Source organism: Physcomitrium patens, chromosome 26 (assembly GCF_059467195.1).
Source record: "Physcomitrium patens ecotype Gransden chromosome 26, ASM5946719v1, whole genome shotgun sequence".
NCBI classification, from domain to species: Eukaryota; Viridiplantae; Streptophyta; class Bryopsida; order Funariales; family Funariaceae; genus Physcomitrium; species Physcomitrium patens.
In genome coordinates, this window is record NC_143435.1 from 10,967,935 (window position 1) to 10,990,606 (window position 22,672).

At 39.7% G+C, this 22,672-nt stretch overlaps 2 protein-coding genes across 16 annotated transcripts; one reads left to right on the forward strand and one right to left on the reverse strand.

The window, feature by feature from the left end:
* The first annotated feature begins 268 nt into the window (after positions 1-268).
* Positions 269-10,815, forward strand: LOC112277898 (uncharacterized). Of its 14 annotated transcripts, XM_090247892.1 has the most exons (22): positions 526-665; positions 777-837; positions 1,289-1,447; positions 1,756-1,867; positions 2,079-2,534; positions 3,201-3,344; positions 3,769-3,906; positions 4,027-4,222; positions 4,532-4,633; positions 4,992-5,074; positions 5,206-5,280; positions 5,554-5,868; positions 6,087-6,506; positions 6,861-7,124; positions 7,250-7,378; positions 7,522-7,614; positions 8,065-8,274; positions 8,524-8,865; positions 9,040-9,372; positions 9,522-9,713; positions 9,861-9,952; positions 10,245-10,815. In XM_090247892.1, exons 3-22 carry the CDS (start codon positions 1,383-1,385, stop codon positions 10,447-10,449), a joined length of 3,966 nt encoding a protein of 1,321 aa, XP_090104018.1. In that variant the 5' UTR covers positions 526-665; positions 777-837; positions 1,289-1,382; the 3' UTR covers positions 10,450-10,815. The 14 variants fall into 14 exon arrangements, with proteins under 14 accessions (XP_090104017.1, XP_090104020.1, XP_024366499.1 ...); XM_090247891.1 differs by lacking the exon at positions 777-837 and having other exon boundaries at positions 269-681; positions 4,030-4,222; positions 7,519-7,614; XM_090247894.1 differs by lacking the exon at positions 777-837 and having other exon boundaries at positions 269-681; positions 4,030-4,222.
* Positions 10,816-15,262: 4,447 nt separating this feature from the next.
* Positions 15,263-18,023, reverse strand: LOC112278148 (F-box/kelch-repeat protein At5g15710). 2 transcript variants are annotated; one of them, XM_024511288.2, is made up of 5 exons: positions 17,895-18,023; positions 16,976-17,616; positions 16,453-16,647; positions 16,060-16,314; positions 15,263-15,860 (listed from the first exon to the last, which is right to left on the reverse strand). In XM_024511288.2, the coding sequence occupies exons 2-5, from the start codon at positions 17,604-17,606 to the stop codon at positions 15,673-15,675; spliced, it is 1,269 nt and encodes a 422-aa protein (XP_024367056.1). In that variant the 5' UTR covers positions 17,607-17,616; positions 17,895-18,023; the 3' UTR covers positions 15,263-15,672. The 2 variants fall into 2 exon arrangements, with proteins under 2 accessions (XP_024367056.1, XP_090104024.1); XM_090247898.1 differs by lacking the exon at positions 17,895-18,023 and having other exon boundaries at positions 16,976-17,662.
* Between the last annotated feature and the right edge of the window lie 4,649 nt (positions 18,024-22,672).

The following is a 22,672-nucleotide window of genomic DNA, read 5'->3' on the forward strand; positions in this document are numbered from 1 at the left end:
CTAAGTGTTGTTTAATTATTGTGAGAAGAGACCACGATGGGATGTGGCAAAATACCCGGCGGTTGTCAATACCGTGAGTTATCATATACCCGGGGTTCCCTTGCCAGGTTGGCATCCACGCTGGCAGGGTTCCAACCATTGTTGTCGTCGATCGCCATGTCTTCGTCGTCAGTTTTCGTCGAGGGCTTTTTCTTCGTCCTTACTTCCTTCCTGCTGTGCTTCCCTTCCTTATTTTACTCCTTCCTGGGCTTCGATTGCTTTCTGTTGTGGTTGTGGGAGACTCGGACACGAGCCCCGCTCTTGCAAAAGGACTTTTGGACAAGCTCCGCCTCAGTCTGCGTCTCTCGCGCTGTGCCGGCTCCTCGCTCCCTTCCCACGAATCAAGTCGCACGCCTCGTGATGATTCACAGCTTGGCTAAATTCGACCACAGAGGGGCGGAGTAGCAGCAGGTGGCGAGACGCGGGGTGAATTTTTCCTCTGTATTTCGTGGGGTTTGCGTTGGTGCGAATCCTGGTGGCGTTGGCGGTGGCTTGTGAAGCGTTAGCAAGGTGATTAGGGTTGAGTGGTCAATGTTCAGAAGCGCTTGTGGAGGAGGCGGTGATTCTAAGGGCAGGATTTTGGGGACAAGCAGTCGGGGGAGTGGTACAGGATTCGACGGGAGCAGGTGCATATGTCTGTCGGTATTTTCCGTGCCGCCTGTAGATTCTTTCCATGTTTGTGAAATCGCAGTCTCGGAAGAGAGTGTATTACTGATTTTAAAAAGGAAATTTGTCAGGGAATTTGGTGCCGCTAGGGTTTTGGCTTAGAGGAATTCTGGTATGCTTGGCCAAGGGAAGGTGCGGCGCAATTTTGCCCATTTTTACGTTCGTAATTGGAAAGCATTAACGAGCACGGTCGTGTTTAATTGGATCTGCTGATTGTGCGCTGCATTTAGAAGTCATACAGTTACTCTCAATTCTGTAGAGGTTGAGTGTGTTTAACGTATCGCGAAATTCACAGAGAGTTGATGCAAGGTTGATATGAGTCAATGGGAATTGGGAATAGTTCCTGTGCACCAACAGATGATTACATTAGAAATCACCCGAATCACTGCCTCGAAATGGTATCGGAATCCAGAGTACCCAGAACCCCTACAAGTTACCAGCTTGGATTCTGATAATTTCAAAGCGTAATAATCTTTCGGCAAGATGGCGCAAACCCTTGCATATTTTACATTCAGTCTCTGAGGGTTCATATTTTGTGTCAGTTCTAATTCATCTGGAGAAACTTGTTTGTGGTGTTGATCAGGTGGGTGCTTCGCTTGAATTAGTGCCCAATCGTTAAGGAACAACTCTTTATTCCAAGTGTTACTAGGGAGCAGATCGCAGTGAACAAGGCCAACATGGACAACTCTTCTTGGCGTTCGTCCTTGGCGCATGATTCTCGTCAAAAAATAGTGAAAAGAATGTAAGCATGCGAACTGTGAACCGCATCCGTGTCGCATATACTCTCGTGTATGTACCCGCGTTGGTGTACTCTAGGATGTGAAATGGTCACTGTGATGAGCTAATTAGAGTGCAACAAGATGTGTACAATTTTGTTTTGAGTTATTTCAGGGCTAACGTGTTCCAGTAGGACGACATGTTGCACTGACCCTGACATGCGTAGATTCTTGTGGGCAGCATGTATGGACGTTTCCGTGGATGTGAGTGGTAAAATTCGGCTTTAGGTTGGTGCGTAAGTTCTAAAAAGTTGGTTGCTGTTCTATTTGACAGCATGGACACGTTGCAACGCCACATGCCAGTTGCAGGTCAAGACGGGGTCGAAGAACTGCTGAAGATCGCTTGGCGATTTGAAGAGAAGATCTTCCAAGCAGCAACGGATCAGGTATTTGAAAGAGAGTTGAGATAGAGTTTTGGTCAATGAACAGAGAGAGTTTGTGTCGTGTGTTGGTTTTGTATACTTGGGGATTATATACAGCAAGTGGGTATTTATGATGTTCAAGATGTATGCAGTCATCGATGACAGGGTGACTGAATACATGCGTGGTAAGGAGCAAACAGATGTTGACACAGTCTGATGTCTTTTTTATTTGCAGCAAGATTATCTTCGCAAGATCTCGCTGAAGATGCTGTCCCTTGAGACTAAGGCCAACGGCAATCCGCTCCAACGACCTCCGCCAGGAGCACAGGGAGCAACGGGAGCGCCTGGAGCACCGGGAACAGGTGGTTTGCAGATGCGAAGTGTAGCTGCTTTGGGTAACGGGGTCCAGCTCGGGGGCCAGAACCAGCAGCAGCAACAGCTCCAGCAGCGGCAACAGCAGCAGCAGCTTTTGACACAATCTTTGCAGGGCAACGGAGCCGGCGGCATTCAAACCCCTGCCACTGGGCTGACCTCTAATCTGTCCGCAATGACCGGTGTGCCTCAGAATCCTATGGCAGCCATGGCTGGTCAAGTCATGAATCCGACGATGATGAATAATCGCCTACAACAAATGCAACAGCAGCAGCGACAAGCTGTTCAACAGCAGCAAGTCTCGCAGCAGCAGCAGCAGGTATGCACATTCTACTGCTGTTTCTCCTCCTCGAGGGTATTGGTTGGTGTCATGGGCATGATTTTCCAGATTGAGAATCTTAATTGCGGTTGAGGATGTCCGAAGTCATTGGACTTATTCTTTGTAATAACTTCCATTTATCTAAATTTTTTTTTTTAGTGTTATTATGAATGGAATTACCGACGAGCACATCCGGGGGTTTACGGAGCATGCGTATAGTTGAGCGTGAGGTCGTTGTGAAGACTCATAGTCAGTCAAGTCTTGTCAGAACTGGAGTTTAGATTGCTTGTCGTGTATCAGGCAGTTGCATTTTATGGTTCGTTTACCGTTTGTAACGAGTTCAATGGGGCCGTGGAGTACATTTAGTTTTTTTGTGTTTTCCATCTGAGATGACTTCCAGACATAAGTTTTGAGGGTGTGGATGATTTTTGGTGTTTTTTTGTTTTTTTTTCGTTTTCATTTTCATTTCATTCCGCCATCTGTCGTTCATCATCGCAAACTGCGATTGGCGAATGGGTGTAAAACGGCTTTGTAGTGCTAATTCATAGGTCCACTTGCGAACGCATGCAACTTTGTGAGGCATGAAAGTGTGTAATAAAAGATGTGATAAGGCGTTTGAAGCTTGGTTCTGTTATTTAAAGCTGCAATGATGGTTGGCTGGATCAGAACAATCAACAACAACAAATTTTGTATCAGCAGCAGCAAAGGCTGCAGCAACACCAAGCTATGATGAAGCAGAAATTGCAACAGCAGTCACTTCTTCAGCACCAACAGCACCAATCGCTGCAGCAGCAGCAGCAACAACAACAGGTGAGATCGTCGCGTATTACATATTTTAATCTTTAGAAAAAGGCAGTAGCTGTAGTAAAGCCTTGAAAGGAGTTTGTTGTTTCAAGGTTAATCATTCCATAGGCACTGTTTGGTGGTTTCCATCTAGGAGCGTATCTTTCTTCTTCCTCCTCTTCTTTTTGGCTGTCTGTAAATCATAGTTTCATCCCGGTTAAGGAATCTTGTCAATCTTCACATCATTTTTTGTGTTTCTTTTAAACAACTGATGTAATGAAATATGCAAGTTTTTTGAGTTTAGAATATTTGGAAACGTTATTTGTTTCCTGGTCGATTACAATGACTTGAGAACGTATGGTACATGACGATGAATCATGGTTTGTGATAATAATATGCATTTGATCTTTCATTATTGCTATCTATGAATACAAATGATATATTTTATCAGGTTTCTTCTTTGCAACAACAGCAACAGCAACCTGTAAGTCAGCTCATGAATCAAAACAATGCAGCGCTGCAGCAGCAGCAGCAGCAGATGCTTCAACAGCAGATGATGCAATCCAAGCAGCAGCAAGCCCAGCTGCAAGTAAGTGTTATAGTTTGTTGTGCCATGCTTCCGTTCTTTGGTGGAGAAGATTCCCTGAGTGGTTGTAGTGGAACAATGACATTGATATTGTGGTATGCTGATAATCTGTTACCTAAATAGCAGCAGCAGCAGCAGCAGCAGCAGCAACAGCAGCAGCAACAACAGCAATCTCAGCAGCAGCAGGTTGCTACACCTACTCAATCGCAACAGTCGCAACAATCACAACCTATTGGTCAGCAGCCTGGACAGCAGGGTCAACTTGGACAGCAGCAGTCTGGGTCAAATCAACAACCGCAGCAGCGTATTGGACAGTCAGGTAGTTTAACCGTTTAGTCAGATTTTTCTGATTTGGTTGATGGACACTCATAGTATAATAACGTGGGTTGTTCTTTTATTTGCTTCGCTGTTTAGAAATGCCTGACTTTACCTTCTTAAAGTCTCAGTAGAAATCATCTGGCAATAAAGCGCATCATGGGTTCTTGAAGTGGAAGAGGAATGATATTATGTTCTGTGTGATAGCTCTATCTGGTGAGATAGTAGGAACCGTTTTAATTGCAGGTTTATTTTGACATTATGTCATTTAGCAGTTGAAATCGTACTAAAAAATGGGTTGCACAAAATGCAGGCGGCCTGCAGCAGCAGCAACAACAACAGCAGCAACAGCAGCAGCAGACAAACATGCTACTTCAAGCTCAACAACAGCGTGCCATTCCTGACACTTCTACAGGTGTAGCTGCATTCTTTCTTTTAGCCCATTAAGAAAACTAATCTTTCTTCACACGATGGCGATGGTAAAACTTGAATTTTTGTGAGACGCCAAGCTATGAGAATGCCGAGCTTTACAGTGATTGTGACCTTCATTGCAGGTTTCTTCTGCTTCAAGCATATGTATGGAATGCTTGTTCAGAGAATCTTTTTAGAGTCGTTTTTGTTGTTAGGGACTAATGGGGGAGGTTTGCGAACTTGGCTTGTTATTCATTGTTGTGTATCTACATGACTAGTGTTGGTTGATGAAATCTTAAGTGATTTTGATAGCTAAATTCTGATATTGACATATGCTGGAAAATTCCAATCTTTAATTGCAGCATCTGTTGAGTCATCAGCTCAATCTGGGCCTACAGGAGCTGCTGCAGGGAATGTAGATCAACGTGAACTTGTCTGGAACAAGGTACTTGTAAACTTGTGTGAACTTACTAGATGGGCGTTTGCAAGTAGTTAAAAGTGGGCTGTTTTGAGGCTTTGTTGCTGTTGTACGCACCTGCATTTTGTAAATAACATTTGGTTGGTGTGGTTGCACAGCTTCAACTTTTGAAGGATAAGTATCTGCAAGATATGACCGAGTTGTTTAGGATGCTTTCGACTCGTAGCACTCAGGTATTCAGTTTTTTCCCTTAGAATCCTATTCAACGAAGTCACCAAATTAAAATTTCAATTTTTCGTATCTATTAAGTAAAATTACGCATCATCAAGTAATGTTCAAGACATTAAAAAGTAATTATATTCCATCCATGTTAAGTGACACTGATGAAATGCCATCATAGGAATTTTAAATTTAGTTTTCACAATTACAATATCAGAAATAATTCCAATTCAATTTTTCTGAGGAATCGTATAATTTATGACTGAAGGCTTACATCTGTGTGGCAGCCTATGCCTGCTGAGCAATTGCAAAAGTTGAAGCATTACAAAGATGTCCTGCATCGAATGATCCCCTACCTGCGTGTTCCCAAAGACAGAGTACCTAAAGAGTTCAATCAAGATAAAGTGGATGCTTTTGAAAAGCAAATTGTGAGTATTATGGAAACTTTCAAGAAGAGACGGCAGCCCCAAGCACCCCTACCTGCTGGGCCTACTGTTTCCGGTCCGCCTCCTACACAACAGACACCAGCTCAGGCAGTCCCTGCTCAGCATCCTGACCAAGTTAGTATGGCGCAAGCATCACAGCAACAGCCATCTCAAATGGTAATTTGCAACCCAATCATACTGTTCAATTTGTGTACCCAACTGAGATTACTTGATGGGCATGTAGAGTAAACTTCAAATGTAACTTGAAGGTATTTTATCTAGTCGATTCCTATTTACTTATCCCTTGTTTTTATCTTATTTTCTTAATTGGCCCTGGATTGGACTTTGTGGCACCGGACATGTTTAGCTATGTTAAGTCTGTCTTTGGGGTACAGCTGCAGAATGGTCAACCACTTCAACAAATTCCAAGTAATAGCCAAGGAATTCAATTAGTTCAGCAGCAGCAGCAGCAGCAACAACAACAGCATCAGCAACAGCATCAGCAACTTCAGCAGCAGCAGCATCAACAGCAACTTCAGCATCAGCAGCAGCTTCTTTCACAGATGCAGCAAGAGAAGCAGGTTCAGCATCAGCTGGCTGGGATAGGTTCACAGGCTGCAGGAACCATGATCCAGCCCACTAATAATGCACTAACATCACTTCAACAAAATCCAGGGACCTTACAGCAGACGCTTGCAGGGGCCCCGTTGCAAACAACTGTGGTGCCTACATCACAGTCTGTTGGAGCTGCAATGCCCACAAGCAGTACAGGGTCAATGGGACAAAGTGCACTGACCAGCTTGTCGGCGAATCCCGTAAGTTTCTGTTAGAAAGTCTTCTGATATTTATTGGGTGTGGTACATTTGGCATGCATGTGTCGTGAGGCTGCTTTCTCTTCCCTCGCATATATATATATATATATATATATATATATACATATACATATATTTATAGAAAATAAAATATCATCATTATTATGTTTTTTATTCAAAAGTATTAGTTTTAGGATTCTCTTTTAATAGAGGGAAAAAAGAACGAAATTCTTGATGGAATTATCGCAATATTTGTAACCTTGCGCTTATCGTTTTTGCTTTATTTCACCCCTTGTAAAATGCAGACCATCAATTTAACGCCTGATGTCGCATGCTTTCAATGTTTTCCTTCTGCAGAATGTACCTGGCAATGCCTCGCAATCTGGTATGAACCTACCGCAGTCCGACGGAGTCAGTTCGCAATCTGGGGTGAATACTTATCAGCAAAGCCTCAATAATACATTACAGCAAAGTGTGGTCGGAGGGTTACAGCAGAATGGTAGCAGTGTTACTTCGTTGCCGAATCAAAATAATGCACTTCAGCAGCAGATTCTGAAGCAGCAGCAAGAGCAGCATCAGCAGCAGCTTCTGCAAGCCCAACATCAGCGCATGATCCAGCAGGTGCGTTTATTTCTAGTTTTTGGGAACCTTCTCTTCTAGGCACCATTCTGACACTCTTATAGATTGAGCTCTTTCGTGTAGTGCTAGTTGAGGTTTTTCAGTCCCATTCTGTGAAAATAATACAGGATCTGCAGCAACGGAATCTGCAGCAACAACAGCAGCAAATGTTGCAGCAACAGCAACAGCAGCGTCAGATTCAGCAAAATCACCAGAAGAACCAGGTTGCCCAGCTTCAAGCGTTGCAAGCCCAGCAGGTCCGTCAACATTGCTCTGTCTTTCTCTGATATAAGTATCTTTAACAATATTATTGTATTGATTGAGCGAGTATTAACGCTCCAAACGTATCTTGAAACTGTGTGTGATGTTGGATCTCTTTTCTTATTCGTTTGCACAGCAGCAGCAGCAGCAACAGCAACAGCAACTGCTAGATCCATATGCAGATGTGAAGATAGATGCTTCCCTTAAGGCTAAACAAGCTTCCGTCAAGCAGGTACATGCTGTTTCTTTCCCTGTATTCACAGGCTATTATTTAATGGAGGGGTTGTGCAATTTGAATTCCTACTTTTTGCTTAATTATCTTAACCCCATGCCAGCCCCCCGACGTGCGGCGTTTTGAAATAGTACGAAGACGTAGTTTAGGTCCTTTGATGCAAGGTAGATAGGTAGGCAGATATGAAGATGACAAATACACCGTTTTGTATTCTAAAAGCGATCACCTGTTCGAATATTTCGTGGTTTTCTTTTTTGCCTGGTCCTCCAAATATCACTATCACTTGATCAATCCTAAATTCAATACTGAGTGAACATCATTGCGTGTTATGTTATTTCTTCTCGAAACTTTGGGAGTTGGAAGACTTGCCCTTGGATAATTATGGCAGTATTTAGCACAATTTTTTCCGGATATGTTGGCTGTTTATGTCATGAAGCTCTTGGTGTCCAGGCATTGTTACAGCAGCAGCAGCAGCAGCAACAACAACAACAACAACAGCAGCAGCAGCAACAGCAACTTAAACAGAGGCATATCATGCAATTTCAGCAGCAACAGCAGTCTCAGAAGACTGGATCTCCTCAACTGGTGACTTCTCCTCAAATATCGCAAGTGATGTCGCCCCAACCTGATCAAGCTTTTAATGCCATGCAGATGCATAAGGTTCTATTTTTGGTTCTCTGCTCCTTGTTTGATGAAATTCTTGCGTAATTTTATATTACTTGTGTTGGAACTAGATCGATAAATTTAGACCAATTCTAGTGATAGCCGCTGGGGAGTGTAGGACTATTGAGAGCTTGTACAAGGAATATGTGAACCGCATCTTGTTTATCATGGAAGTTACCTAGTAACTGAATGATCCGAAGCGATACTGACGTCGCTTTCCGTTCGAAATTTGTGATGAACTCTCAGACGGGCACACCGCCACAATCATTTCGGATACCATCCCCTTCAGCACTTCCAACCACGCCAACTCAAGACGATGCAGATCATAAGGGTCTTACACCTGCCCCGAGCAGTGGAACACCAGGCACAGTACAGGCTTTCCAAACAGCTATTCGTAACACTCCTGGTATGTCCGGTTCAATCAATACTCCTGGTATGTCGGTGTCTCCACTAATGGAGAACACATTGTCCCCAAGCCCTGCCCAGTTACTGATGGTTCATGATGCTGCCCAAGCGTTTTCTCCTGGGACGCCACTTATGGATAAGACCAACTCAACGGAACCTCCGCTTGAGCGATTGAAGAGAAAGGTACAGTTTCCTCTTTAAACGTCGTCGTTGCTTTTCCATGTGTTGCTCAACTTGCTTTACTCTTCTCCCTTGTATCTTGAACGTATAATGATTGAGCAAAGCATATTCTCAGCCTCATTCTTCTTGATCTGAATAGTAAGTGCTGAACCTTCTCGCTTGCGATACATCTTCCAGGTTGACTCCATGCCAAGGGAAATCCTTAAGAAAGCGGTAAATGAGATGAATGATATGGTCAGCTGTGGAGATAAACTGGGAGCCTCTGCTCCAGGTACTGGTTCTCGCGCTGCAATCGGGGAAGATCTATCAGCTAAGACAAGATCAACGATGCAGGCCCGAGCTCTCTCACACGATAATTGCAATGTCTCAAAGAAGAGGCGACGTGTAGATTCCATAGCTCTAAACATGATATCTTCTGATGGAACAATCTCCAACACTCTGCACAGGTCTTGCTACAACACAGATGCTGAGAATCATATGGTTTCACATATCAACAGCCCTCTGGTGAAGGTTGAAATTCTTACTTATGATCTTCTACAATGGTAGTGTTGGGTTCCGTTTTGCGTGAATACTGTCTTTGTTTCTCCCTTGGTTTATGATTTTTCTTTTGATGCCGCAGAATGATAAATGCTACGGGTTTGGTTATTACTTTGTGTCAGATTACAGCTAGTTTGGAGGAGGAGATAAGGGACATCAATAGCCGCTTGATTGATACGGTTGTTGAAGTCAGCCCAGAGGCTACAGAGGAGAATGCTGCACAGGGCGGAAATGGCATTGTGCTTTCTTGTTGTTACAAGGGCAATGCCTTGAGTCCAAATATATCTTTTCTTCAATCTAAAGAATATGCCCTGGTAATTTCTCTAGCTAGTGGTTGTTTGTGATGAATGTCATCGATGTTTTAATAGTATTTTCTGTTTTTGCTGATTCGCGAACTATATTGGATACTTTCTGCGATGGGTAAGCCCTTGTCAATCAGGAATTAATCTTGTGAATAACAGGTATCAAGGGCATCTCTGTATTTGACAGTGCCACCTACGTACCCTGTACATTTTCCGGATATTTGGTTTGATCAATCAAACCCTCAAGCGAAGTAAGCCATCAATGTACCTGTTTTTTTGTCTCCATTTAATTCGCTCTCGTTAATATTTTCGGTTTCCACATTCTATTTTCCTCACTACAAATTATAAAGTTATAATTTGTCTTTATGATGGACATTTCAGAACTGGTACAGGATTTAAAGTACATCGTTGATAGCCATGTCATAGCATTTGGGAGCCGATGCCATGCAGATTATGTATCTATATATAGATATGTGCGTGCGTGCGCGCGCGCGCGTGAAGTATTGTAAGAATGTGCTGATGCGAAGTTCCGGGTTGCTGCAGTCACCATTGTTTCAAGGGAGCACGAGAGGAATTTATGAGGAACCTCCGTTGCTTGCCTCCACCCGTATCTCTTGCTTCCATTGCAACTAGCTGGGATGAGTGTGCTCGAAAATCATTAACTGAGTATGCTCATCAGCAAGGTGGTGGCAGCTTTACCACTGCATATGGTACATGGGAGACGACGGCTCATCAAATTGCATGCTAATCAATTTTTTGAAGCCATATTGGTCCTCCCTAGTTACTGAAACACTAAGTAAGCAAGGTGAGTGAGTTTTTGAGAACGTTTGGTATATTATTGTATAGCTATGGGAATGTTTGTTGCCTTTCCTATTTGTTAAGGTGTGGGAGAGTAATGGCCCATAGTATCCTATTGCATGCGTCTCAATATATCCTGAGGGATTTGCATTGATTTAGTTGTGATAGGGGTAGAATCATCAATTTTTTGTAGATAGCGTACCAGCAAGGGGCGCTGCTTGGAATCGCCAGTAGCCGTCTTGTTCTAGATTGCAAGTAAATGTACAAAGCTTTTCATAGTAGTTAAAAGGTTAATGATAATTATTAAATTCGAGAAGCCGTGGCTTGTCTGCAAGTTCTTTGGCGTACTGCATACTTTAGAGGCTGCCTCTAAAGCATATTTCAACTCCTCTTATATATATATATATATATATATATATATATATGTATACCACGTCAATGCGACAATCATGAATTATCTGCTCTGATTGAATTTAACAATCAACAACGCCGATTGATTTTCATGCTGCATTTTTGCAGTGAATTTTCAGGAACGTATCCTCAGCATATATGCGTTGATCCCCTATATGCTGTTCTTCCACTGCCCAGACGCGGTATTTACTTCACCTTGAAAGTAATGCCCTGCGTTTGTGTAGCGTTGTAAGATATCTTAGTTTGACCCATTCATTAGTACATTTGATAAGTTGAAACTTACAGCTTGAAGAAATGACACAAAAATCGACACAGATAACATCAAATTTATTAAAACAGTCAAAAACCTTTCTTGCTGAAAAACTTATTAGAATCAGAATTATTTATATAACCAATTTAGTTTTTTAAAGTTGAAAAGGAAAAAAGAGGTTTTAATTTAGAAGTGGTCCAAATATGTAAAAGAAATTTGAGCAGGGCCTTCAAACATGCCACCTGTAAGCATAGAATCGACTAAAATAACGTAATGCAGAATTTGCCAATTGCATTTGCAATTGGTTTAGAGACAATACATCTACACCTTTTATAATAGACAACGTGACATCTGAAAATAACAATCAACTTATTTTATGTCAACTTGTCAGTTAACTCTTATAAAACTATACATATAAAAACATTATTATGTATTATAACTTTTCAGAATAATATAATGTATTTGTGATTTTGGAAGTAATCTTTAAAAAAAGTCCTGGTGTTTAAAAAGAGTAAATATAAATAGACATATTGATGTTTATAATGTTTGAATTAAAAATATTATCTTATTTTAAAGCTTTGAAATTATTAATATACAAATAATGTATTATAGAACTAAATTATATTTTTATTTATTATCTTAATATTTCATCATTTTTAAATTTAACTTGTTATTAAAGTGAAGTTTAGATTTTTAAAGTATGTTTTTATTACTTTCATTTTAATTTTTTTGAATTCTCCTGTTTATTTTAAACATTAATTTGTTTGCCATTATTTTAAAATAACTCATTTCTTTTGGTGTTGAATACAAAATTATAGTCTTTAAATTTTCATGTTTAGTACTATAGTACATTCTTTTAAAGAATATATATATATATATATATATATATATACATCACAATTATTTAAAAAGAACTCTAATTAGATATTTACTCAAATCATCTTGCAACATGTATAATTTGCAACAAGAGATGATATTTTTTAGGAATTACAATTTCACCATCCTACAGATTTTTTTAAAACATGGTTTTAGATTATTTGTTTTGGAATATATATATATATATATATATATATACTCTTCTAGTCACATGGTGCAATATTATTAGTAAGAACATACTTGTATCTTTTCTGATCTTCCATACACATGAAATTTCTATTATAAAATTTGTCAATAGCTACACCAATTAATTTATTTTTCTTTCTAATAATCTTGTGAAATTACTTACTTTATTATTGTACAACAGTGAAGTTCATTTTTATTTTTTAAGTTTTTTTTGCTCAAGGTAGAAAACACAAATCTACCCACTAAAATGATGTTATAAAAAGGTTTCTTTTATTAGTTTTTTATTTTACATAATTTTTTTAGATAAACATTTGGCAAAAGACATCATGTTATATAAGTTATATTTTCATAAATTTACAAGCACGGTTAATATGAAATAAATAAATAAATTAATAGATTATATTAAATAAATCTATTGTGCATTTGAAAATAAATTATTAATTCAACAACTTTAGTACTACTTTTAGTACTACTTAAATTTACATTTAGATTTTTCTTTTACTTTTTTGAGAATCAATAAAAAAATCCCAAACTTACATGCTCTCACTTCTATTATCACTTGCTAAAGCATATTTTGTGTTTACACAATATGCTTCTTTTGTCTCATGTTTATGGCATCTAATGTGCCTAAGAAGCAAAAAATTGTCTTAAAAAAATTCCTATTTTGGTCCATTTAATTAACCGTAATTTCTTGACTCAATTATGATAACTAAATATGTGTTAAGAAGTGATTTTTATAAAAATTTAGAAGAAGAATTTAAAATTTTTATTAAAAAAATTAATGTATGTGGAAACACACACACACACATATATATATATATATATATATATATATATATATATATTTATATATATTCAAAAATTAAAATAGCAAAAATGATGTAAAGTCAAAATGAGGTTTTAAGTTTTTTAATCTTTATTACAAAATTGATAGAGATGAAATAAAATAAATTTTTAAATTAAATATTCATTAATAATTATATAAAAACAAAAATATAATAAATTATTTAAAAAAATAATTTTAATGATATTTTGTTTGAAGTTAAATACATTTATAAACTAATAAATAATACTATGCAAGTATCAAAGATAATTGTAGTATGCTTGGTTTTGACTTAAGGAACGTTAGAAACAGTATTTTATTTATTTTTATTCTGTGCAATATTTTTTACGTTGAGTTTTACTTCTAATGTTGAAGATTTGTATTATGTCTTCGTTTTCAATTTCAAAGATTAGAAGACAAATTTGTTCAAGATTCATAATATTTGTTCAATTATATGTTAACATAATCATGTCTTATTATAAAACTAAAAAAATTTATTTCACCATAAGATCAATTTTTAAAATTTTAATCCTATTGAATTGTGCAATTTGAAATTAGAATCGATGCCAAACCAGAAAACACCAACCACTTGAAATCCATATTCTTAATTAGAATTTGACACACACACACACTCAAATCCCAGTGAGCATGTGCATTGAGCCAAGCATTTTGCTCATTATCCCATAGTTTTGCAAACAGACTTTCTCATCGAAATGTGTATCTCGGTGTAACCCAAGAGTCACTTCCAGAGACTGGAGCTCTTGTTCTGGAGCTGCAAGTGAAGGAATGCAGCATTTGGGTGCGACCCACTTTGCTGTGTGTCTAGAATATGAAGGATGCTTTCCATCACTTGTGACTCCCTTCAAGAGCCAGGGAACTGTTTTCTTGAAGTGGGAGAATGAAGCTGTGGAAGATCCCAAGGAAAACTCAGAATCTTCACTGAACCTGCTCCTCACCTTGCAGTATCACAGCAAAATCAAAGATTGCTATCACAGAATGCACCGGCACCGAACTGGTACATTCATGTGTCGGTGAGCTACCAGCTTACATGCAGGGAAGCAAATCAACCACCAGAACCATGCCTGCAATGTGAATCCCACCTCTTCAACTACTAATTTATGCAATGCAGATGATGGAAGTCGGCCATCGTCAAATCCTTCTTTATGCTTCGAACCTGAAGACTCGTTCATTTCCTCATCAACAGCGTTAAGTCTGCTTTGTTTTAGTTCATCTTCCCAAGCATCTTAGAAAACAATTGCAAATTACACTAACACAACAGGCCTTCTTCAGGGAAGCAAATCGGTCTCCAGCATACACCGCCACAATTGAGCACCTATCACCACTCCATCGATTCTCTTCCAACAAGTCAAAAAGGATCCGAAAGTCTCGTCTAGGTCGAATGAATTGGTGTGTGAGTACCAGTGCCATCTCCACTCTTTCTCACTATATTCGCAAACCAGCATCAAGTTTGAGATTTGGTGCTTATTGTATAGTTTTCATTTAACAGAATTATAGAATATCATAAGTCTAATGTTCTCAATTCCTACTCAGGTCAATTTATTTTAAGTTTCAAATTGCTAGGGCTCTGGGGAACGTGTTCTACAAGTGTACCGTGCACCAGCGACAGAATTAAAACGCTTTTTAGTGTAGATCACACTATGTCTCCACAAGACTTCCGATTCTGCAAGGTATTTGGTTTCGTACTCTACACTCTTCTCACTTATTTATCTAAACCTTCTCGACTACCCATGGAACTGTACTCAGTATTAGTGTGGCATTGAAGTTTCTTACGAAATGGTGTTCATTGCAGCCAGGTTGAGAATCAAGAGGATTTTGGATAAAGCCAACTAGGCCTTCAGAAGGTCGTGGGAGAAGTGCTTCATACATTCTGAACCTTAAAACCTGTCTCCCCTTGAGATGTATTTCACGAAATTATGTCTTAGTGTCTTGCAAATCGATGTGTTCCTCAGGTGAGTTACTCCAACAATCAACATTAAAGTCGGGAGCCACTTGAAACAGCTTCCGGAAACAGTAAACTTCCAAACAGAGTCTCCCGGAGGGAGGGACACTGATGATAGTCATAGACAGTAGCGGTAACTGTAATTCCTATTTGGGTCAGTTTCGATCAATTTTGCAGACGAGACAAAGGATTGTGACGAGGCTACAATCCTGTTTTTCTTTCCACTCGGTTGGCGACGTGTTGGATTTAGAAGAGTATACAAAAATAAAAAATCTCTACACGTTGACAACTTAGTTGGTTAGTGGTTGCTTCAAACTGAAACGTCTCATAAAAGTGATGTTCTGAATGCTCCATACCATCTGGTTCCTTGCATCCAACGGTTCACAAACCAACTTTCTTTTTAAAGCTATTCTGGCCCCACTTGACCAGAAACCGTCCTATTTGTGATGTAGTAGTGAAGTGTCCAGGGCATTAGGCTGTAGGGTTCAGCTCTGAGGCTAGAGTAGAATTAATCGTGTTCCCAGGCATGCTGCCCTTGTGTCGCATTTCCTGCAAAATCTGCAACAGTTCTAAAGCTGATTAACATTGCGACATATTACAGCTCCCTCTTCACGTCATTGGCGTCTTATTCGTGTATTGCGATATCTGATGAGGACGTCTAGACTTCTCAAATCATGGCCTCCACTCGAGGCTCATAAGCTAAAGTTGTGAATCGACGCGCAAATCCTTGCACGAATGGACAACGCGGCAGCCATCTCCACATCCTTCGGCTCATACTGTACACCAGGACTCTTCGTCTAGCGATAGTAAAACAGATGAGGTCGCCATGCCCGAAGTATGTGAACAGTCTCGTTCCTGTACATCATTTGAGCCAATGCAAAGTGCGTTATTTAAGACGTACATGAGCACGTTGGTCTGCGTGTGCATGCAGCTGACAATGCTACTCTGCTCGAGATATTGTCCCAAAAATAACAAACCTCATCCTTTTCAATCTTGTGCAAAGGGATCCAGGGGAAGAAGAACAAGATGGACATACGGAGAAGGGTTTATCTACCAGAGATACTGATGACTTCCTCAAGAATTTTGTGTGGCATGGAGGTCAGCTTAAACCACTGGTTGTCGAACTGCCGCAGTGCCCAAATGGAGACTCGGGACATGAGGAAGTGCTCGCTCACCACCTCGACCATAAGTAAGCAGCCATTGCACTCACAGATTTGTGGTAGCATGAGCTGCGTATTTTGCAGGGCAGGCCCTTTCAGCTCTCTCCATTTCTCCTGCTGCAGGTCGTAGGCTAGAATTGCATCAAATCCTGCATGGTGTCGATATGATTCAGTTAGTCCCGGTAAGGTCTGCACTCCAATGTATGTCCCCTAAATGGTGTCAGTCTAATGTAGTGAGACAAGTAGATCAGTTGATTGAGAGCTGAGAGTCGGAGAATGATTGTTACCTGCACTGTAGAGGTAACCATTGCAATGGATAGCACTGGTTTGATATAGATGTTGCACAGGATGACTTTCAACGACTTTCCATGCTCGGGTAAGTGAACTGTAAACCTCGGTGACAAGATTCTTGCCCCAGCTTGCGGAGTTGCTTCCTGCTACCACCACCTTGTACTCTTTCGTCTTCGTGTCCATTACCATTCCTTCTCACCCACAGCCCATTTAATCAAATACAAAAAGCATCAAGGTCCCATTTTCTAAAAATATCTTATTGACTGATTTACCTAATATAAGAAATCACAGAGAAGTTCAATGCAACTACCACGTCGGATTTTTTTTTCTGGTGGAGGGATTTCTGGGAGACCACGCTTAGATTCTGGATTTTGGATCGTAACGTGAGATGGTTAAAAGTGCAATACCAGTGCGAAAATCCAGACCGCAATCTCCATGTACTCACAAAGAAACCATTTCCATTGCAGGCCACAAATGTATAGGGTTGCTATTGCCTGTAACCAAGTGTCAGAACCGTACCAACGATTGGGAATTTCCATGTGTTCCGCTTGGGAGGAAGCTCCACCCACGTTTTGCTGAGAGGGTTGCAAATGATCATCTTCTCACCCTGTCGCATGCAGAGCAGCCCACCAGCGGTAGCAACAACTCTTCCCTTGGAGCTGGGCAGAAATCCAAGCGGGAGATTACACCAGCTATCAGCCTGCGGATTGAAGGCCACACATTCACGCCCCTCTCCTCGAAATAGATACCACGCTGTCGAACTACGAATCCGTCGCGAGGTCTCCCACAGACTTGGGGAGTAGACAATGTTGTTAAAACTTTTGCAGACGCAACGGAGTTTAAGCAAACTTGAGACTGGAAGCCAGGCTAGAATGGACTCCAGTAAGTGGAATGGGAGGTTTCCCCAGATCTGGGGATCCATAGGCGCTGCAGGGTGTGTGGTGCCGCCTTGCTTCTGCTCAATTTCGATTGAAAGTTGCTTTTTCGATCTGCGTCGCTCCATTTTAGCGTTGTTTGTATTTCTCTCCACCGTTGTACTATCTGTTCTAATATTGTTGCAGTCTTTAGGATGTCCTGGAAGATCGCGGCTACTGCAACCGAGAGCTCGGTCCACCGCATCTTTCCAGGACGACAGGCCGCCGGAATTCATCGATGAAGCTCTGTTGCAATCGGCTACGTTAGAACAACTAATCTAGGGCCTGATGTGACATGAAAAATCCAGCAGCCTCATGATTTTTGTGACTATCCTCGTGGAAACCACGAAGCAATTGGAAAATCAGTGGTCAACATGAGACGCCTCCACAAATGATTCACCAGCCAGGCGCCCCCGGGCTTTTTCCTCCAGAGATTTCTCTTTCCTCTGCGGTTGAATATCAATAGAGGCACTTGCCAAAATCAACCTAAAACTACAGTGACATTGACTTGTAGGATCACGCACCCCTCATGTCTTGAAAATCCATGGTCTGAACATCCCTTGAGGACACTACTTTTCTGTTTCCGGCCTAAGAGACGCCTTTATTCGATGATTCTGCGACGTTGGTTGCAACCAAAAAATTTACCGCCAAGCCTGCACCAAAAGTAATTGAGGCAATTTTGAAGTGTCGGAGGGATAGAATAGGCGCAGACAGCTGATGAATACGTAAAAAAGCGCGCAGAAGTGAAACAAGTCAACAGCTCGGACATGGAGCCGCTTGAGGGTTCCTTCACCACACACCGGGACAGCCAAACTTTGCCGCGAACACCCACTAAGAGGCCCAAGATGCAGCAGCCATATCCATGGCTTGAGACGCAAGAGCTCAGGGGAAGCATTCCACAAAAATCAGATGGCTACAACGTTTCGAATTTCCGCAGCACCCAAAAACATGCATGCGCCCAAAATCTGCATGGAGCTCACCTTGACTGGCCGATGCCACGACCTCAGCAGCGAGGAAGCCAAAGCTCGCTGACAAGCCACGCTCACGGTACGGTCACATTCTCTTTCTCTGGTTTCCTCCTGCTCGAAGCAAATGAAGTCAAACTGAATGCTGCACCGGAAACAAGGGAAATGTCCGAATCGTATGAATCTGCACTAAATACCCCCACCAAATATCCACTTCCCTAGCAGTTCAACGAACCGGATTATTCTTCGTTCGACGAGAGGACAGCAGCTTCCGTGCACGGAGGACGCTGTTCTCAACCCACACCTCGCTCCAGGTCAAGACATGCAGCAGATTAAGCGAAGTCAAAATGCATGCTTGCTCACTCACTGCATAATCGTTGAGATCGATCAATGTGTGGCGACCTGACCAAGGCTGGATGGATGGAGGGGAAGGGGCGGGGGTGCGATGCGAACTCCGCGAGATGTCTCGTTGACGGTCAACGGAGCTATGCAAATAGTGAGAAGCGCACTCCGCGAGGGTGGATTGTCATGTAGGCTTGGTGACGAGAGTGTTACTGGCACAGCGTGGATGCTGATGATGATGCCGTGCTCTCCTGCGTTCCTTCGTTCCTTCGTTCCTGCCCCCCTCTCTACCGTTTTCTCCACGATACCCCTCCTTTTTTGCCATCGCCTCGCAGGCAGATCAACTCCCTACGGTATCATTCGTCTGTTACGTGGATTCCACGCCGCAGACCGACAGAAAACACCAACCTCCGCGAATCTGCTGTTGGCCAGAAACTCGTACAGAATATGGGTTCTACTCTCCTCATATAAACAGACGTACCATTACGACAGCTTAACCGACTCTCACACCCAATGCAGCGCACTGCTGCGAAACACTTTTTTCTCACAAGATACAAAAGCTCTATTCGGGTCTAGAGCAAGGCTGCTGCTGATGCTAATCACGGAATGGTGTCAGGCTAGAGACAATTCCCCGCAGCCTTGCTTTGACACGTTCACGGCACATTGTGTTGCACCGCACGCGGTGATCAATGCTTGAGGAATAGGACAGCATCGGACAACACAGTTAGGAGCAGAGTTTTTCTATATATATATATATATATACATTTATATTTACCGTGTTAATCCGGGTTCCTCCAGTCAGACCACACCCCTTTGATATCTGCATCTAATATTACCTTTAATGACGCTGGTCTTAACAAACTTTTCATTCTAGACTCATCCACCATGGGTAAGTAGACTTGTGTGTCATCAGCAAACAGAATGTGTAACGTGGGTTGAACAGTATGCAATGAGTTTATTATTCGACATCGATTTGTGAGCAGAAGGGCCAATAGATTGTGCACAGATTGCAAGCAGGAGGAGGGTGAAGAATCTCTTATCAGTGTAGCTGTGGAGAAAGTAAGCACTAAGGAAGGAAGCAAGGAAGGAAAGGGAAGGGACCACCAAAGGGGAGGGGAGGCTCACACGGGATAAGCTTTTCCACTGACTGGGTCCATTGTGGTCGTTGGGTTGTGGGTGACTTGTTGTAGATACAAGTCCTTTCTCCTTTCTTTCCTTGGGCTTTCCCCTTTCCCCTTGGCCATTGCCATTGCCCTTGTTGGGTCCCTCATAGATATCCACACATTGCAGCTCCCACACACACACATCTCCTCCTCACTTGTGCTCCCACTCTCATTCCATGCCTCCCCTTGTCCCCCCCCCCTCCTTGTTGACTTCTAAGGCTGCCTGCTACCCCTCAAGGTGGCACTTTTAGGGTTTTGAAAGCCACATCATCTGATGCATGCCTATGTATGTATGTATGTATGTATGTATGTATATATATATATCAAAGCAGAACCCATGAAAAGTGAGTCTCTCTGTGTGTGTAGTGTGGAGGAAAATTGTTGGTTTTGATGGGTCAATAGAAGTTGGAGACTTACTCTGGTGCAAGAATTCTGACAAGTTGTCAACATACTTCAACAGTGTTGTCACCATCTTTGCCATGCACCCCCTCCAAGGTGTTCAAGCTTGCCTGTGTTGTATCCATATTATTAGCACAATGAAAGTCTGCTTTTTATGGCTCTTGTTATCCCAAATGAACAAATGAATGGCAACCATAACCTCCCATCTTAAGCCATATTTAGTCAAAGGTGTGAGAATGGAAAAGGTAGATGATTATGATTGAAAATACCTTTCTCTTGAACTATCTTCTTAAACTTTTACCCTAATTGCATTCCTTGATACAATCAATTAGACAAGAATGTTGAATTATGTCATATGGTATTGTTTCAATAGAGGAATTAACACCATCTTCTTCATTGTTGTTTAGAATAAATAATTTTTTTCTATGTGAAGAGACATCATTTTTCACAAAGTTCTTTTGTACTATGTTGTTGAGACTTTTAGAGCTTAATTAATAACCAATTTTTTAATAACCTTAGTAGAACCCAACCAACTTTATTGGTAGGCCATAAATATCCTACTAAGAATCACAAGAGGTAAAACCTTACTAAAAGTTTTGTACAACAAGATTCTTTAAGCACTCTTGCAGTAGCTTATAAGAATCTCTTCTACAACACCTTCTTTTTACAAGCTTATTCAATATATTTTTTGTAATGTTACTTTTACAAAAGTTTCTATAAATGTATATATGTATGTGTATATATATATATATATGTATGTATGTGTGTATATATATGTATATATGTATATATATTTAAATAAATAAATAAAAAATCTTATAACAAGATTTATTAAGAATGATTTGATTTTTATGATAACTTATTCAATGAAATGAATGGTTTAAAAATTAAAAATATAATATATTAATTTTTAGTACTTAATTTTTTTTATAAAAACGTAGCCTATTATTTTGAATTTATTAATATTTGTCAGTGTTATTCTTGTAACAAAGACTGAATGTTCTAAAATACTGATTTTAATAGAAAATTTTTATTTTTTTAGATATAAATGAATAAATAATTCTATGTGTTAATGAACCTTCTCTTTAAGTTGAAGACAAGACCTTTTAAAAGAATTAAGAATCAATTAATTTTAATTAGAGTAAAAATTACTTATTTATATAAAAATATTTTAATAATAATTAATATTAATAGCTTAAATTTTCATAATAATTTTTTTAAATAATTAATTTCTAAAAAAAAACTTATCAATTAAAAAAAATGATACTATAAAATATGTATCTAACATGTTAAAGCAAATATGAAGAAATCTTGTCAAACTTATTACAAAATCAGATGCAAATAAAACTAAATTCCATAATTTAATTTATATAATAATAATTATTCTGGTTGATGAAAAACCAGTATCAAATCTTATTATACTTTTCATAAATAAATAAATATATTTATATATATATATATATATAGATGAAACACATAAAGTAATACATTTTTTTAAATGGTATTTTTCACTCAAATTTAACGAGCTTAGATATTTAATATTTTAAAGAAATTAGTGTAATAATTGATTTTTCAATGAAATTTAATAAAATAAAAGGTTTTAAGGTGTATTATTAAATTATTAGAAAATATAAATCCTAATAGTAAAATACTAGAATAAAATTTTAATTATGAAATATTATTAAGCCAAATATTCATAGATTTAGTTTTCTATTTGTGCAATGTATTTTGTAAATAATTATGATTATTTTAATTTATTAAGATTTTTTCTTTAGGTTTTGTGTAACATGATTCATAATAAGACCACAAAAAGCACAATTTAATTTGGTTATGTTTATTGAATTGGGAAAACTGCAGCATCATTGGTTATGTACACTCACTATGTATTGGAAAAATTATGAGACTAGGATCTGAATATCCATTAATTTTACTATGATTTTTCTAGAAATATAACACATCACATGAAAATACTAAATCTAACACCATTTCATGTACAAATTAAATCAAACAACAACAAATCAAGAAAATTCATGCTTTTTAAGTGTTTAAGGTCTACACAAAATTTAAATATTCAAGGATTTCCTTGCCACCTTTATTTGCACATTTAGTTCTACTCAAGTTAATCTGCTTGAAATACACAAAATCCACATGAACAATGCATGGCTGCTAAACATTGATTAAAAATAATTGAGTTGACTTCATCATTCTTCACAAGCCAAAGTACCTAAACATCAACATCCCCACCAATAACAACCTCAAGCATTGTTCACATCCTCATCAAAAGCTTCAATTATAAAACAAACCAAATCCTAACTACCTACACAGAACACATTTTCAAAGCCAATGAAAATGATGTTGAACAAATCTTTAGTGTCCGAAACAATGATGTGCTCCTCAAGCAATGGTGCTTTGTACAAACAATTCAGATTTCCA

Coding starts and splice junctions, on each gene's coding strand:
- LOC112277898 (XM_024510731.3), top strand. CDS start 1,383: ATGGACAACTCTTCTTGGCGTTCGTCCTTGGCGCATGATTCTCGTCAA. Junction 7,125..7,249: donor ATCAGCGCATGATCCAGCAG/GTGCGTTTATTT, acceptor AAAATAATACAG/GATCTGCAGCAACGGAATCT. Junction 8,275..8,523: donor ATGCCATGCAGATGCATAAG/GTTCTATTTTTG, acceptor ATGAACTCTCAG/ACGGGCACACCGCCACAATC.
- LOC112278148 (XM_024511288.2), bottom strand. CDS start 17,606: ATGAATTCCGGCGGCCTGTCGTCCTGGAAAGATGCGGTGGACCGAGCT. Junction 16,315..16,452: donor TGGTTACCTCTACAGTGCAG/GTAACAATCATT, acceptor GACACCATGCAG/GATTTGATGCAATTCTAGCC. Junction 15,861..16,059: donor GGAAGTCATCAGTATCTCTG/GTAGATAAACCC, acceptor AATGATGTACAG/GAACGAGACTGTTCACATAC.